Source organism: Morone saxatilis, unplaced genomic scaffold, assembly GCF_004916995.1.
Source record: "Morone saxatilis isolate NCDOM2014 unplaced genomic scaffold, NCSU_SB_2.0 Contig9, whole genome shotgun sequence".
Classification (NCBI taxonomy): domain Eukaryota; kingdom Metazoa; phylum Chordata; class Actinopteri; family Moronidae; genus Morone; species Morone saxatilis.
In genome coordinates, this window is record NW_023340268.1 from 1,704,222 (window position 1) to 1,721,507 (window position 17,286).

General features: G+C 41.7%; 1 protein-coding gene across 1 annotated transcript in view; it reads left to right on the forward strand.

The window, feature by feature from the left end:
• Nucleotides 1–17,286, forward strand: part of LOC118342382 (protein MTSS 1-like) — a gene marked incomplete in the record, with an annotated part of 59,313 nt that overhangs the window by 29,910 nt on the left and 12,117 nt on the right. Inside the window, 4 exon segments of the mRNA XM_035680895.1 lie at nucleotides 10,637–10,721; nucleotides 11,897–11,988; nucleotides 12,647–12,721; nucleotides 13,010–13,021. Of these exon segments, the coding sequence (XP_035536788.1) occupies nucleotides 10,637–10,721; nucleotides 11,897–11,988; nucleotides 12,647–12,721; nucleotides 13,010–13,021 (264 nt within the window).

Genomic DNA, 17,286 nt, shown 5'->3' on the forward strand with positions numbered 1-17,286 from the left:
TTAAACACACTGAATAAAACACTGAATAAAGCAGTTCCACCTTAAAATCATTGTTGCTGCTAACGATTAAGCCTCAAGGCTATGCTTTTTCTAATAACTTTTGAAGATCCAGACGTGCCGATGCAAAAGCACCAACGGTCTAAACAGTGGTGATTGGTAAAAATGGTTGGTTCATTTGACTGGATAAACAGTCAATGTATGACAGCTTCTGGCAGACAACCACAACGCTGACGCAGGCACAAAGGGGATATGACGCCATCGACAGGCGACCGGTGAAACGCAGCGTTACCTGAATAAAATGACAGATTTCTCTGAGTTTGAATGTTATTGGAAACATTTGGGATAATGTAAGAACACAATTTAATTTGACGTATTATAGCTTCAGCTAAGTTCTATACACTTTTCAATAAGATATGGTGACTCTAAACGTGCTCTACCAAACAGTTGAGCAGAACATTAAAGCCAATATGATCCATCACACCTGAGAAACTGAGATATAGACGCTCTGAAATCAAACCTTCATTAACAAAATGCAGCAAAAAACAGTTTTAAAACTAGAAATTCTTAAATGTAGCAGTTCAGTGATGATTGTCCATCATATAGGTGATGGGCGGACCCTCACTGATGCATGATAGTGAAATCCCAACAGCAGCAAACCGATACTTCAGTCCAACTCCAGGACGTAATCAGAGAGGGGAGATATTCCCAGGATGCCTATTTAAAGAATCCTAAGACTCTACTGTAAACCCCCCCCCTCACACACACACACACACACACACACGCACACACACACCCCTGCAGAAGGCATCCTAAGACTGCAGCCTCCACTGTGAGGCATCTCTGGACTGCTCCCCTCCCCAGGTTGGTGTGTGGTATTCCAGGACCGTATGACCCGGTCAACCCCAGAGGAGTTGCAAGGAATTCTGTTTACTCCTCCTGTAACGGGACCCGCCAAAACCTCCCACCTCACATGTTCTGCAACCCGGTTCAAGTAGGACGCCAACAAGTTTTACATTTTCTTTAAAAGCTAAAAGCTGGAACACCCTTCAACGTGTGATGTGATATATTATAAGCGATATAAAGTCGTATAGTACACAACAAGGAACCGATACTGTTTACTTTCTATTTTGAATCATACATAAATGCTGCATTGTAAACTTTATTTTAATTTGAATGTAATTAAGATGCTTATTAGAATTCACTTTTGCCTCTGTGGCTTTACAATGACCCCCCAACCCCACTAACCAAAATAAAAGAAAAAGTGAATTATATTTCCTGTATTTATTTCAATAATTACAAATTAATTATCCATAATAATAGTACTAACAAAAAAGTTGTGTTGCAGTCTTCATTTCAGGCCACAAACAGTCTAAGAATCTAAACATTTGCACATAAACTATGCATATTTCAATTTTTTTCATTTTGTACTCTTATTCTAATTATTGTTATAGCACATTAATCTTTTAGCACATCTTCTTCAGCAGCAGTTCTCGGCCTGGCATCTGGGCACCTCCAGTGGTCCTTGAGGGCGTTCCAGGGAGTCCCAAGAAAAATGGGGAATATTTTAATTTAACTAGTATCTCACAGACAAGAAATCGAGTGAGAGAATGTATAATAAGTTTCACACTCTTCACTGTGAATCTGCTAATCTACAGATGGATGGATAAAAACTATAATCAGCGGCCTGATTTGTATCAATCTGGGGTCCTTTTAAGGTTTAGAACCACTGCTCTTGAGTGTGTCATCTCCCACATTTCACCGCACAACTGAAGATATGTGACAAATAATCTATATTTGAACCTTGTGTGAAGCCTGAGAGGTGAAACCCAGGGCAGAAAAATATCTCGTACAAGCTCTAATTGCTGTGAGTGTACAGTACTAACTGAAGCAGAGTCGTATCAAATATGTCGCAGTGTTGCATTTCCTGTTGATACAGGATGTGGGGGAGGGATATAGTATGTAGTATTGTATAGTGAGGTCATTCTCAAGTGTAAGCCAATGAAATACATCCAAAATACCAGACAGGCAGTTTGATCTGATGGAAGAGCACGAGTGCAGCGATGTGCAGCATGAGATCATGAGATGTGTATGAGATCATTACTAAGGACTCTGGTGCTCTATTTAAATATATGAACGCATCAAGGTTTAATTGGAGCGGTGTTCTTTTGCAAAACTAAAAAAGTTGCCGACTGCAGGTGTTGGTAGAGACAGAAGCTGTAAATTAAATCTGATCAGTAAAAGGTTGTAAAGACGCCTAAATAAATTATTTGTTGTGAAGTAGTTTATGTGAAATATAAGTTGCTTCTTACATTTAGCCGTGTCTCCTTGAGCCCAGCTGAGCTCAATGTGACCTTTCCGTTGCCGTACTAATTAGCTGTAACTTGGTATTTCGTGCCTCGGCATTAAAGAGATTGACAGCAGCGGCGCAGTGACACTTCTGCTGCTTGTTGACATGTGAGACGTGTCAAAGTGGTAAAGTGACCTTGGCTATATGGACAGAGAGAGAGAGAGAGAGATGCAGACTGATGCAACCACCAGGCAACACTATGCAGCTGTTTTAACGTCGACCATTACCTGATTGGTTGCTTCTGCCTGCTGTTTAGCCAATCAGACGGCAGCGGACTGTGACATCAAAAGTTTTTAAGTTTTGTGGATGTTTGACATCTTTCTTTTTTGTTCTTTCACATTGGTTTTGTGCTGCTGTTTGAATGGTTACCGTGATGATGGTGTCACAGTGAGAACACAATGCTCACAGTGGTAAAACTACAACCAGGGAAAGAGAACAAAAAGGGAATTTTGAGTAGATTATCTAAGGGATAATGCCCAAAGAGGTGTCCATCATCAGCAGCCCCACACTTAATCTGCCCCGCATAATTCTAACAACCCCTCCACATATGTCACGTGTTCAACCTTTGGTATCGTAAATTCATATTTTTTTGTCACATTACAAGCACAAAACTGATTTTCTTTATGGATCACCACTGAAAACAACAAAAAATAAAACAGCAGATTTCTTTTTGGTCAGATGATCCGCTGCACGTTGGACAGTTCTGGCCTCCTCGTCATACCTTAATTCCTGATTATGGTCGCCATCCTGTGGTGTTCAAAGGCACCGAAGAACTAACGTCTGTAACAGTCACAGTCTAGTTAGTGTACTGCAAATAGCTGATACTACCCCGACTGACATCCACGAGACAGACGAGTGGGTGCAGGTTACGCTGTCTATGTTCTGCTCCTCTATGATTAGTGAATGTTGTGCCGTAGAGACCTGGCATTGTATGGTCGATGTTAAGTACAGTAAATTAATGTTGCAGTGTGAAAATCTCCAGATTGTTGTCTGTCGACTCTCTGAGCTTATCGGCTGTCCCAGGGACGCTGCTAACTAGCTACAGCTGCTAACACTCTCCAGCTTACAAATGAAATATTCAGATTTATTTTTCATTTTATTTCAGCACATTAATGTAGAATGGTGAAAACTACTTACTAGGTGTCCTATATCAGGACTTAATGGACACCCTGCAGCCAATCAGAATGGACTACTTACCCAGAACATGGTAGGAGACATTTTAAACATTAGAACAATAAGAATGCATCATTGTGTGAGATTTATCATTAAAACTGAAGTAAATGATGACTGCAGCACAAACATTACCAAGAGACACTGAGTTATCTCATGATGTTTTGAGAGTACTTTGATCATGAAGCATAATGAAGAGATGGTATTTTGAACTAGTTCATAATCATCAGTTTTCTCAACAATCAGCCTCTTTCCTCCCATGCATAAATGATGCGTTCAAGTTCCAGGTTTCTCAGACTGAATACGGCAAACCAGGCGATGCTAACAGCTCCCCTTTATTCTTATTTACTGCCATGTTCATATCATACAGACCTTAATTACAGGCAGCAGAGTGGAAAATACTCGTTGTAATTTGTTTTTGAGATATCAGGGACAGATCCATCACATCTAAATAAAATCCAATATTGACATTGCTGCAATCAGTTTAGCTAATTAAAAAAGAAGTATAGACTGTTTATTTTTAGCGCTGTCACTTGTTAATGAACTAAATCAACAGAGGAAGAAGAACTGGGCAGTTGGCATTAGCAGTGACAGCTGCTGGAGCTGCTAATGTCAAATCTGAACAGACAGAAACAAAGAAAAGAGCGTCAAGTGAAATAGGTAAAGTCCCGCCCCCTGTTTGAGTGACAGGTAATGTGAGGGACACGCAGCTCAGGAACCTGATCCAGTGACCACTGAACAGGAAAGTGGAAGCAAAAGAAAAGATTTTGAGTTTTGATGTATGCTTCACTATCTCTTTCATCCTTCCTCTACTTCTTCGATTTCATCCCTTCTTCTGTCCTCTGCGCCTCCTTCGTCACCTTCTTCCGCTCTCTTCTTCCCTCATGCTCCAGTTCTCAAAAATAGCTCTCCAGTCGAAACCTCCCTGTAGCAACAAGACAAGAAATATAGTCTCATACTACAGGACGGTGATTTAGTGCCTGTCCTGCTGGGCCACTGTGTGTGTGTGTGTGTCTTCAGCTGCTCCGGTTCCTCAGCCCAGTTTCACCAGTGTTTGTGTGGAGCAGCTCCTGTGGGGAAGTGACGGCTGAGTTCACATCCCAGTCGGGTTTAAATTCCAGTCCTAGATTCCAGGTCACTACTGTTGGCTGTAAAGCCCGACGCCATCCGCCGGTTACAGCGTCGAGAGCTTATCGTCTCGGAAAAATCGGTCAGGATTCTCGGTGCGGGTTTAAATTAAGGTCTGTCTGCTGGATTGTATTTGCCGCCTTGCCTGTTACTCCTGTTTCTTTAGTTCACCCTTAAGCCCATTGATGCAGTCAGGTTTGAAGGATTACTATGAGAATATGAGAAAATTCTACATGACACTTCTTGTTCTCAAGGTCATTCAGTCATTTGATCTGATTAGCCATTCTTACTTCTTTCCCTCGTCTTTCAGAGGCTGTAGCATTTAACATTTTAAAGCTAGAGTGAATGTGAAAACTAGAAGAACTAACGCATCCATCGGTACCAACCATGTCATGCTAGTATGTCTGGAGGGGGGCTACATATCGCTCCAGAGTCAGGCTAACGTTTGGTGATGGGAAAACTGACATTGCTGTTTAAAAACGAACCCCTTGACCTCTGACCTGAAGATATCTGAATGAATATGGATTCTATGGGTAGCCACGAGTCTCCTGTTACAAATATGCCCACTTCCATGCAGTTTTTTTCATATGGTATGAATGTGTTCTTTTGGCCTACTGTATCTGAATATTTCTGTGTACTGGGGTCCATAAACACTGTTGGTAGTGTATAAACTGGGAATGATGGAAAGCTGTGAAACATGCCACCCCTGCATAAGTCTGTCCTCCACTTGACCAGAACTGTATCTTTTTTAGGATTTGGGGACAGTATAATGAAGTCAGGATTTGTTTCTTGAACAGCTTTTTGAGATTTGATGGTGTTGAATAAAATAATAATAACAATAAACTTTATATATAATTTTTCAAATAAATTCAAACAATTAAAAGATATAAAGTTAAAAGCAAGCATTACCCATCGCTAATATATTGTAAAACCAACAATACTAATATAATAGATAAGACATGATGGGAAATTAAACAGTGTGATAGAATAAATAAAAGGCCTTTTTAGGCTTTAAAAGATAAAGCAAATAGAACAAATGAAAGAAAAACAAAATAAAAAATAAATAAAATCTTTTTGTCCTTAATTGATAGCTTGTGTTAATGTGGGGCAATACATCAATTAAATGAATCTGATACAAAAAGGCTGATTGTTTAGCTGTGCCTTTTATAAGTTCTGCCCAAACATCCAACACATTATGGATATCAATACACTTTTATTACTTTTAACACTGTTTCTTTGTTGTCTTTGACTCATGGCTCGTTCCTGCACGCAGCCGTGATCTTCAGGACTTCCTTTGAGGGTTTGAACCGGTCGTGTTTGGTCTCACATGCAGATGAGGGTCTGAGGAGCCTCGAGGCCCTTCAGTCTGCAGCTGCAGCCGAGATCAGAGCGAACCGGCTGCAGGTCAGACAGAGACGCTGCTCTGTCCCACTGAATTGGGTCAGCTGGGTCTCAATGCCATCATTATACAGACACACACACACACACAGCGTGAGAAGTCCACAGTCGGGTCAATCAGCTGAATTGACCAGGAACTAATTGACTGATGTGACCCTGCAGGAACAGGACTAGTCTACCAGGATACCAGGAAACTTGGGCTAATTGTATCACCAAAAAACTTAAAAACAGCCTGTTTTTTCTCTAGTTTTTAGTATTTAGGTTCAAAATGTTGAAAGAGTTCGTAGTGTTTTCAGCAGTACATCTAGTTATACAGTTTTAATGAAAACCAAAGCTTGAAAAACTTTTTTTAAAACTGATTTATTAACATTATAGATATTTTATTAATGCACCACTAGTCTGTCTTCATTTTAATTAATTTGCTTTCATTTATTGTATTGTTGTACTTTATTTTTATTCTCTACTTTATTACCTACTGTTGGTTCTTTTTACATATTGTAGCTGTGTTTTAAAAAGTGATTCGCTGTGTGATGGTAAAAAGCATTCGCTTTTTGGCCTCTGCATGTGGAAACCAGACGCACTGTTGTAGTCAAAGTATATCTGTGCACATCTTTTGAATCAAGTTCAGTTTTGGTGGACTTTGACATGCTAATTTGCACCACTGACCAATAGCAGGTTGGGAACAGGAGTGAGTACAGACTGGATGCTACAGTGACTCACTATCGCCTCTTCAGGTACACAGTGGTGTCTCTGGGTTGCTACCGTGTTAGCAGTTAGCTCGCCAGCGACAGTATTCATCTTGTTGAGTCACAGGGACGACATATAACGTAGATTTGAAAACAACACACAGAGAACACTTGAAATCCTTACATACAATCTCAGTAAACACAAATGTGCCGACATCTTTGTCTTTGCTTCCTGCGTACAGTTTGTTCTGTCAGTGATAATACTGACTCCAAATAAAAACAATCACAACTTAAAGGAAAAAAATCCAAAATCTGTTGCAGTTAGACACTTCTGTCTCCTCCTGCCATATTCTGTGACTTAGACTGAAAACTGAAGTGAAGCTTAATGTATTTGTGAAAGACTTGTTCAGGCAGGGAAGAATAGCGTCACATCAGATTACCTTTTCACTTAACTCAGCAATTTTGTTAAACTGATCATCTTCCCTTTGTTCCACTCTGCAACTTTGCTCAGTTTAAAGCTCAGGTTTCCAAAGCTCGGGAATGGGACTCCACATGCACAGAAACAGTCGGGGGGAGAGTCCCTGCATTGACAGATGATTGTTTGCTCTATCCAGGCTCTTAAAAATCTCTCTAAATGAAGCAGTGGCAGCTGGGTAGGACTACTGAGGAAGATCTGAACAAACAAAGCTTTTACTTGAGAAAAAAAGCTAGAGAAATACAAACAGGGGCAGTGTGACTTTTAATTAAATTCATAGTGTGTGACTTCATTTGAAGTGATATTAAAATGATTAAAAAGTAAAATCCAACTCTATGAAACAGTAATTGTGAATTATGGTTTGTGGCTGGTGAGTCGCCACTGATACAACGTGAGCTCTCTGCACTTCGTTGAGTAAAGTTGTATCACATTTGAAAATATCTTGAAATATTCGTATAAAACCTCAATTTTTAGCTGCAACTCTTGGCCTAAGTGGGAATTTTTTATTATTTTTTCTTTATTTTAGTAGCACTGACTCCTTAAATCCTGTGGCACTGCCAAATTATTCCCTCTAACTGCTGTGGTAGAACAGGAGCATGAAAAGGTCAAGAAACCCGGACTCGCAGCTCCTGTGGAGACCTGCCCAGGCGACACTGGGGCCAAAATGCTCAAATCACGCAGGTCTGGGAAAGTCATTTTCTTCTGGAGAGCTACTGTAGCTCCATGAAAGTGCACATTTTGTGCCTATCTTTGGTCTTTTGTTAATGTCCTGCAACGTTACATTTTGTAGGAACCATGCCAGGGTGCAGCTTCGGAGCATGTTTGACTCATACAAACCTTAGACATCGAGCTCATTTAGATGTCTGGTTTTCACCTTTCACCATATTTCTGTAGAACAATCTTCTCCAGAGAGCATTTTCCTGCCACTAGGAACATAAACACGGTCACTGTGAAATATATCAGCCTTTAAAGCACACTGAAGATATGTGGTGCCTCGGTGATGTATTTTCCATTGCCCTGCTGGCTGATGGGAATTCAGCCTGGACTGATACAGAAGTATAACACCTTGTTTCTCAACGGAGCTCAGCAGAGAGGAGGAGACGAGGTGAGAAGAGAGGAGGTAACACCTCATCTGGAGGTGAGAAGAGGGGAGGAAGAGGATGAGGAACGGAGTGAAGAAAAAGAGGAAAGAGGAAGGATGGAAATGTAAGAGAGGAGAGCGGAGGATGATGTGTGAAGAGAGAGGAGTGGGAATGGTGGAGAGAGATGGTGTGAAGGAGGACCGGAGGAAGAGTGAAGAGGAGATGGTGTTTGGAGTGAGAAGAGGTTTAGATCTTCAACAGAAAAATGGCTCGAAGCATTACTGATGAACCGTACCGGGCACAGGCCCAGGGGGCCCGAGGGCAGGGGTAAAGAGAACTCAGTATATCCTGTCGGTATCAACAACAGAGCCTTGAAATGTCTTTCTGAAAACCTGAAGGAATATTCAAACAATTGCTTTATGATTTTAATGTAGAAAAACCTCCACAATGCCGTCAGACATTTAGAACTTTTGCTCCGTATTGACACCAGTGAACACAATGAAAGCCCTCTGAAGAAACATTTGAACAGACAGTTGACAGAGATGGAGGTTGAAGGCAGACAGAAACTGTCCAGTACAACACTCGATGAGAAGGAGGAAGTGCAGCATCATCACCTAAAGTCGGGTTGACTGTGGACACGAGGGGTTCACAGGAGTGTAGATACATACAGTGACTACAGTGAGGTTGTAATTCATAGTTTTATTTCATGTGTCGCCCCCACAACACTAAATGGATGTATCACACGAGATCCCTCCGAGTGACGGTGAGGAGATTTCTGCAAGAAGTGTATTAATTATTTACTTTAAGGACCAGTGTGTAGGATTTAGTGGTATTTAGAGTGAAGTAGCAGATTGCAACTCCTTTTCTTTTGTTATTTATTATAAATCTAGCTTAAGTTCTCTTTGCTTTGAGCGCTTTGGCCTCTAAAGAACAAGTCAATACAGATAGAGCAGAGTTTAAACAGTAATGTCCAACAAGGAACAATATATCACCACAGTGATGACTAGAATACTAAAACTGATTGTAGCATTTCTACCTGATGCATTCTGAGACCCTGCTCACAGAAACCTTTTATAAGTCTTCACTCAGAAGGATTTAGAAATCTCAGCAGCTGGTCTTTGAGTCCATCTTCAACAAACCACCATGATCACATATATAGTAATACATTGTTCTTAAATGATGGTCATTTTGTGCTGCGATGAAGAGTAACTCGACCTGAGGAGGCTAAAGAGAGGGAAGAAAATAAGAGATCAGGTGAGAGGAAGATGTGTACAAGAGATACGGAGAGGAGGAAGGAAGGAGGACGTGTGGAGAGCAGAGGAGAGAATGAGGTGTCAGTGGTGCAATGCAGTGCTCACTACCCCACCCCAGATACACACACTCGCTCTTATATTGTACTTATGGGGACTCTTCGTTGAAAGTTGAAGAGTAACTGAGTACACATGAATGAGTCTAAGATACGGATCAAATAAGACCAACTGTCAGATATCAGTTAGAGAAAGTATAACATACAAAATCAGAATTGTATTTGTATAAAGTTTAGGTCCAGGTTCAGACCTCAGCATGGTTTTCTTCTGATTCTTCATGTGGATTAACACAAACGTTGTGCATTGGAGGGTTGTTGGATCTCCAGGCTGACAGGCTGAGGTCTGGTGAACCTTTCCCCAATAGGGAGTGTTCTGTCTGGGGGAGAGAGAGGACGACCATCTGGTCCCTTCGGGTGCCTGTGGAGCTTCTGGTGCACCAAACAGGCTCGTTTCCACCCTGCTGGAGAGTCCTTGAGCAAGGGACACGCTCAGAATACCTGTCAGCTACAGGGCTACATGACCTCTGACCTCCTCTGGTCTTTGTTACGTCAATAGAAGACGTCTTCCTGCAGCCTTTTTAATGCAAGTTTAGGGAATGATGCCAACTGTTTACACGTGGACTCTGTAACACTGTGGGTTTCTTCAGTTAAAGTAATGGCTTTTTGGTGTTCAAGCGTAGGTCTCCATGATGCAAATGTTCCATAAAGAGCAGGACAGTTGCTTCTAAAACCATAATGTTTGCACAATATTTGGCAGCCATACATGAAGGGGAACAGTTGTCATTCATTTAAAGTGATACATTGTACAAGTGACATTGTCAGTGCATTCACAAAATGAAATCCATGTCTGAAATGGGCTACTGAAGTCAGATCAAGGCTTGACTTTGAAATTGGAATAAAACTGAAAAATGCAAATTAAAATGTGTTTTAAATCTTTTTTTTTATTGTTTAAGTTTCAGTTCTGAGGAGCTTCCAGTGATCCACGGCCACTGTTGAAATGTGACTGACAGATTGTCGTCTCCCTCTCTCTCTGTTTGTTGTCAGGAGGGACCAGGGACATCGGTTCAGCCCTGACCAGGATGTGCATGAGGCACCGCAGCATCGAGGCCAAACTCCGCCAGTTCTCCATGTGAGTAGATCTGTGTGTGTGTGTGTGTGTGTGTGTGTGTTGAACAGGTGTAGCTTCTCCTCCCAGCTCTCCATGGCAACCTACTCCTCCTCTTCCTCCTGTTTCAGATTTTCCAGCCTCCATCTTGCTCTCTCCCTGTTCAGTCTTTGATTCCATCTAACCACATTGTTACAGCTAAAAAGATTATCCTGATCAATTATTATGTATTTATTCGTTGCCATTATGAGCCTCAACCATGTGTGCTGCTTTCTTCCCATTTTGCCGCCTCCTGAGAAGGTCACATTCATTCTCTCCATTCACTCGTCTTTAAACTCATTTTCTGAAGCCTTCGTGTCTCTCTCCGCCTCCTGCTGTAACAGCATCCTTTTAGCTTCCTCATCTGTATTTCCATCCGACCCAACTCCTCCTTCCTCCTTCTTCTCATTTTCCTTTCTCTGCATGAGTCCATTAACTCTCCCAGTATGGAGGGAGAGAGTCAGTCAGACAGAAATGAGAAGATGAGAGCTCCAGCTGAGTCAGTAAACAGAGATACTGTATAGATGGACAATGTAAACAGGAACCACCTTGGTTATTATATTTATGCATTTACACATACAAACATCCATTTTTTCCACCAAAAAGTAAAATATCCCAGATGCCCTTCACGCCAGCCACGTCCTCCAGCTTCGGAGCCACGTTCTCAGGCCGGATGGGATATGTAATCCCTTCATTTTACCTTCCATGTCCATTCTCCTCATCCTGACAGGGATTATAATACAGCCTGAAAACAGTCCAACAAACGTTGGGTTGCATCGGGCCAAGACATCAAAATGGTTCTATAATTTGATAAAGCAGATATACATTTTGTAGATTTTGAGAGAAGTCAAAGAATCTTTTTCAGTCTCTTTGCCCTCACATTTGCACACCTACATCTGGTGTACATCTTTCAACAGTTATGTCAGTAAGAAACCTCTCTAGCTATTCACACGCACACACACACACACTCCGTGACTTAAGGGAACATTGTCCCATGTTCGTTCCCTGAGGACTTAGCCAAACCTTAACCTTAACCATAACCACTACATCCCTAACCACAGCCCTTACTCTAACCTCAACCGTAAACAAAGTCTAAACCCTAACATATATGCTGTGGGGACTTTTTTGCTCTGACAGTGTGTTTTTGTGTGTGTTCGCAGGGTGTTTCTGGACTGTCTGATCAACCCTCTACAGGAGCAGATGGAGGAGTGGAAGAGAGTAGCCAACACTCTGGACAAAGACCATGCCAAAGGTACGCAAATGTAGAAACAAACAGACAACTGAAGACTCACACCGACAGTACACTGTCTCACAAAGGCAGAGAGCAGGAAGTGTGTAACCAGTGAAAGGTCTGAAGGTTGAAGGCTCTCAGCTGAACTGTGAACAGATAAATAAGCTGTAAAATGCTTTATGTTGATTATTAATCATCTTACATAAAACATACAACACATTTAGATACCTTACTGCACTTCAGTCTAAAAGGGAAAACACAGTAACACAGTGTGTTCTTGTTTCCATTTGCACTAATGAGCCAGTTAAATAAATCCTTACTTAATTAAATACATTTAAATATGTGATTTAAAGGCAGTTTAACTTATGAACTCATCCACTAGTCTAAGTCAGCAGACAGCGGTTACTAACCCTAACCCTTCATGCTCTTTTTTTTTTTCTTTACACTAAATTTTTGTGGTAGTCAGATTCTGCTCTCAACTCAAATATGCAGTTACTGTGTCATTATGTTTGTGTGGCGTTCACGGACCTCTCTATATGCATATCTGATATGTATTTCTGTGAATCTAACCTAAAATATCTCTATGTATGTGTCTTTGTTAATGTGTCCACACAGTTTCTTTGCCTGCACTGGGAACTTTGTGTTCAACTCTTCGTCCGTGTGTGTGTTTTCTCTACAGAGTACAAGAAGGCCCGTCAGGAGATCAAGAAGAGATCCTCAGACACTCTGAAGCTGCAGAAGAAAGCAAAGAAAGGTTTGCAGTGTCTTCGCTCTTTGGTCACACCGCGATCAAGTGGTGTCATTTAGGCCTAATTTGTCATAACACACTCTTTTGAAAGAGTTGGAAAGCTGGGAATGGTTAACTGCGAGTCATAATTAAATGATTAGTGGTTTTCATGAGATAATTAAGTGGTATTTAAGTGATGTAACATTAGGAAGAGATGTGAGGATCTAAAAGTTAATTTCATGTGTTCTGTTTCCTTTTCCCAACAATCTGCCTCCTTCCCTCCTGTGGTGTCCCATCATGCTCTGCTCTGTCCAGCTGATGTATTTGGTAAGTAATTTTCCAGTTATTTGCTTTCTTACCTTGCTTGTGCGTATTCTTTTATTATCTGCTGTCAAGCCTCTGCGATATTTGACGACTGGTTGTGTTTAAAATGGGGCCTCTTCATGTTCAGTATTTTTCCCAATTCCCTCATTTATCTGTATAATATAGCAGTAAGGGTTTGACATCTGTGCAGCAGGCGGAGGTGAGCGGATACATTTACCAACAAAAGAAAGCTCTAGTAGTTTGGTTTCAACACTCTTTGACACGTTCTGCGCTTTGTCACACATCTGCATTTCCAAATCCTATCCTGCCCACTTGGCTCGAGTGAAATATGTTCCCACGCTGTTTGAATGTTTGTGTGACTCACAGAAACCGAAGCCTGAACACAACAAAGACCAGAGTGACACCAAACAAGAGTGTTCAGAGAAAAGATTTCCCCGGCTTGTTTTGTAGAACATGATAGAATGTGACACAATCCAACCACAACAGAACAGCGAAATAACTGACAAGAGTTCCTGATGCGGCCCGACCAATAAAGCCGGCAGCAGATATTAAAGACATCACAGATATAGCAGTATTGTTTTAGAAGTCAGTGCAGAAATGCTGAAGATATGTGTGAGGTCTCCATTACATACAGTAGTTTATGCACCATAAAGTTGATCTTTCAACTGTTAACTCAAAGATATTTAATTCACTATGATTTAAAACAGAGAAACAGAAAAACCTTCACGTTTGACAAGCTGGAACTCGTCTCCTCTCTCCTCCATCCTCCATCTTGAAGGATGTCTCAATTCCTGAAATGCATTTCGAGGGGAGAGAAGAGAGGAGAGGAGCGAGGACGTATGAAAGAGGTGTGACAGTGTTCAGATGATGCAGCTGTGCCACATGTCGGGGTTAATTGACGTCGTTTTAAATGGCGGCCGGATGTCTCATTTCATTGCCTCGCTTCCTCTCTCCTCTTGTCTTCCTCGCCTCCTTCGCACGCATCTCAGGTGGGAGAGACGGAGAGGATCAAGGGTGTAGAAAAAGTGAGAAATGAGAAGAGGGATATTTCTCATTCTTAACCACGTTAGCGGCTCTATGGAGTCTCACAAAGCTGCTAGCGTGGCTTTACAAATTTATAAATTACATTACATTACAACTATTAATTAAAGCAGCAACAAGGAACTTTCATTTTGTGTTGATTCTGGCGACCCCTGTGGACTAAAGTGTTTCCACTGCCTCGTTTCATTGATTTCAAGGGGAATCCGATGGCTGGCATTAAGAATAACTACATGGAAATAACCAATATTCTCGCTGATGGTCTGGTGTGTTTGTTAAGGTCATATAAAGGCATCAGTATTAAACTGAGACTGTAGTAGGTTTAAAATTGTTATCTCTAATTTTTCAATTTCAATTAATCAACCAAGCATTAAAGCAACAATATATCATGGTGGCATAATAAGCTCTGTGTACAGAAATGTGAGTAGGAAAGCATTGCATAACATACAGTAGGAGAGTTTTTTTGCCCAGAATGATGTGTAAACCAGCCTGAACTCTGTCACATTTAGAGAGACTGACAGCTTGGGGGGTGAGGTGGTTGAGGGGGGATATGTCAGTGTTATTGCTTTGCTCTTCCCACTGAGCTGCAAAGAACCACAACTAAACACCAAAACAAGCCCTCTGCTTTTAGAACAAGTAGTTCCAGTCTGATTCATCGTGCTAAAATGAGCCTTATTATGATTGGAAACAAGAGCCTGTTGTTCCTGCCGACAAAGGACTCAATGGCTTCCAGCTTTGAATTGAGCCTTTAGGACTAAATAAACAGGACCTGGAATTGACCCCAGAGGAACCTCAGATGTGGTCGATCCGCATCGGTCATTCGGGCACTTCCAGCCTGTTATTACTGCACGAGAGGAAACTCCCTCCGCAGTGGAATGAATGTCATAAGGGAAGAAGAGAGGGAGAACGAGATTCAAAGGAGGAAAATAGGAGGAAGGACATGTGTTGGAATTACATGCATGTTATGAGACAGGGAGGAAGAGAGAGGGAGTTCAATAAAAGGGATAAGGAAGGGAGACCTCTACTGGAATTAATGTGATGAGAGAGTGATGGAGGGAAGGGAGGGAGAGATGAGAGAAAAAATGTTATGACAGGGAATTTACTTTTATATATTAAAGGACCAGTGTGTAGGATTTAGTGGCACCTAGTGGTGAAGTTGCAGATTGCAACTAACTGAATCCCACTCACCTTCCAAGCGTGCCAATCAAATCAAGCAAGAGGCGGGCTTTCCTTCTTCACCACTTCCCTCCTGTTGTTGATGCCGTTTACTTACTAGCTAACTGGTTAGCTGTCGGGCTGTGAGAGAGCTACAGAGCAGGAGTGTGGAGGGGGGGAAACCCAGGTAAACCTCTTTGAAATGAAACCAGAATTAACTCATCTAGAGCTTGACGTCTGCTTCAATCTACTTTTTTTTCTGTGATCATATTTGATCACCTGGTTGCACGTGCAACCCCGCTCCACAGATGCACCTGCTGTTTTTTGCCCAGCAATTTTTGTAGCGCTTGTAGCGATGCATCATCGGCCCCAAAGACTTCAGACTGGGAAAGTATTGCTGTTACAGCAGTGTGGATACTTTTAACTCAAAGTCTGATACTAAGTAGTCTCTCTGATGGCAGGTAGGCACGGGACAGACTAAACCAGATTTTAACCATGACTTGGTCCCCATTTGACATTTGTTTGAGGGGGGTCACGAGGAATGATTCATTTCCTGAACTGGCTGTTGAACGATGGTGTCAGACATTTTGGGTGGCTGTCTGCAGTTCCAGCTGTTCTGTGATCTGATTTCCTACCTGACTGCTGTCTAAAGGTCCGTCAAAGACAGGCCGTCACAAGCTTCTTTTACCGTTGCTGCAGTGTTTTACTTGCTGTGTCCACTGTATGACTCACACTTTGCTGTGATAGAAATAAAACTGATCTTCGCAGTCGGACCATACTGTCTGCATCTTCTCAGCCATCTGCGTGTCCAGATTCTCCTTTTCTTCTTCTTGCTCACTGTTCTTAGTAGAATTGCAGAAAGTAACACTGGCTTTGTCTTTTTTTGGTCAACAGTTTTGAGGAAGCAGCCATCTGGTTGGAATAAAACGTTATTGGGGAGCGTCTTGGCAGCCCCATGGCCTGTGCAACGTTAAATGAATCTTTTTTGGAATCGTCAATGAACAAAATCAATCGGTTATCAGTAGTGTGATCACACAGATCACAGACTTCCTGTAACCGACCCTGGGTTAAAAGAACATTAATGATGAATAACAACGCAAACTTTAAATTAGATTTAGAGTATGGGGAAAAGATCTCAAACTACGTGCTCTGATCTGACGAATAAATGATCCATGGTTCTAAAATAAGGTCGTAGAAAGTGGAGAAATCTGATACCGACTGCCTCTATGTATACGTTGATTTTTACATTGTTACAACTGTGTATGTAAACGCTTCTGATTTTTGCATAACCTGGTTTCCCGGGGACACAGAAAGAGGGATGGAGGAGAAAGAAACACAAACAAAATGTGAGACTGATGTTTGAATTCTGCGGGAAACCAGAAATTACATTCCCGTCCCTTGAAGAGACTCTCAGCCACCTCTTTCCTCTCTTTATCACTGAGGCGTCCGCCTGGAAAAGTTCAGGGAGAGAGAGACAGAGTTCTCTCCCATCTATCAGCCCGACCACAGAACCCGGCCCTGGATCTCACTGGAGGAATAAAGAACTTTAATTGCATGTTTATGTCTGTCCTGAGGCGCAGACGATGAGATTACCAAATGATCGTCTTAAAGAAGAGAAAGTCTTCCCCAAAACACTTTTGAGAAGAATAAAGGAGCGATTGGCAGTCAGTAATGAAATGATCAGTTGATGAAATTCCAGCTTGTCAATGTGATCAGAGAAGATCTTTTGCATTGTTTAAGGCAATTATTGGGTTAACCTTTCAGGCACCAGTAGTGATTTGCATTATTCAGGCATTCACACAGCCCGTGCTGATGCTGGAATAGATGGGACACGGGACAGACCAGAAGATGGCGGTAATGCAACACGTATGGATGCCAACTGCCATGAAAGTTAACAGAAGAGGAAGATGAAGGAAGGCCAGGTTTATGTGTACACCGGCCAATTACCAGTTACTGAAAAAAACCTGAAAAACTGAGCTTAGTGCCAAACAAAAGAACATTGTTTGTCAAATCTTTGCGTGCGTGTCCCTGCTTTCATTCACAACGCAGCCATACAGGTCTTTTCCCAGAAATGT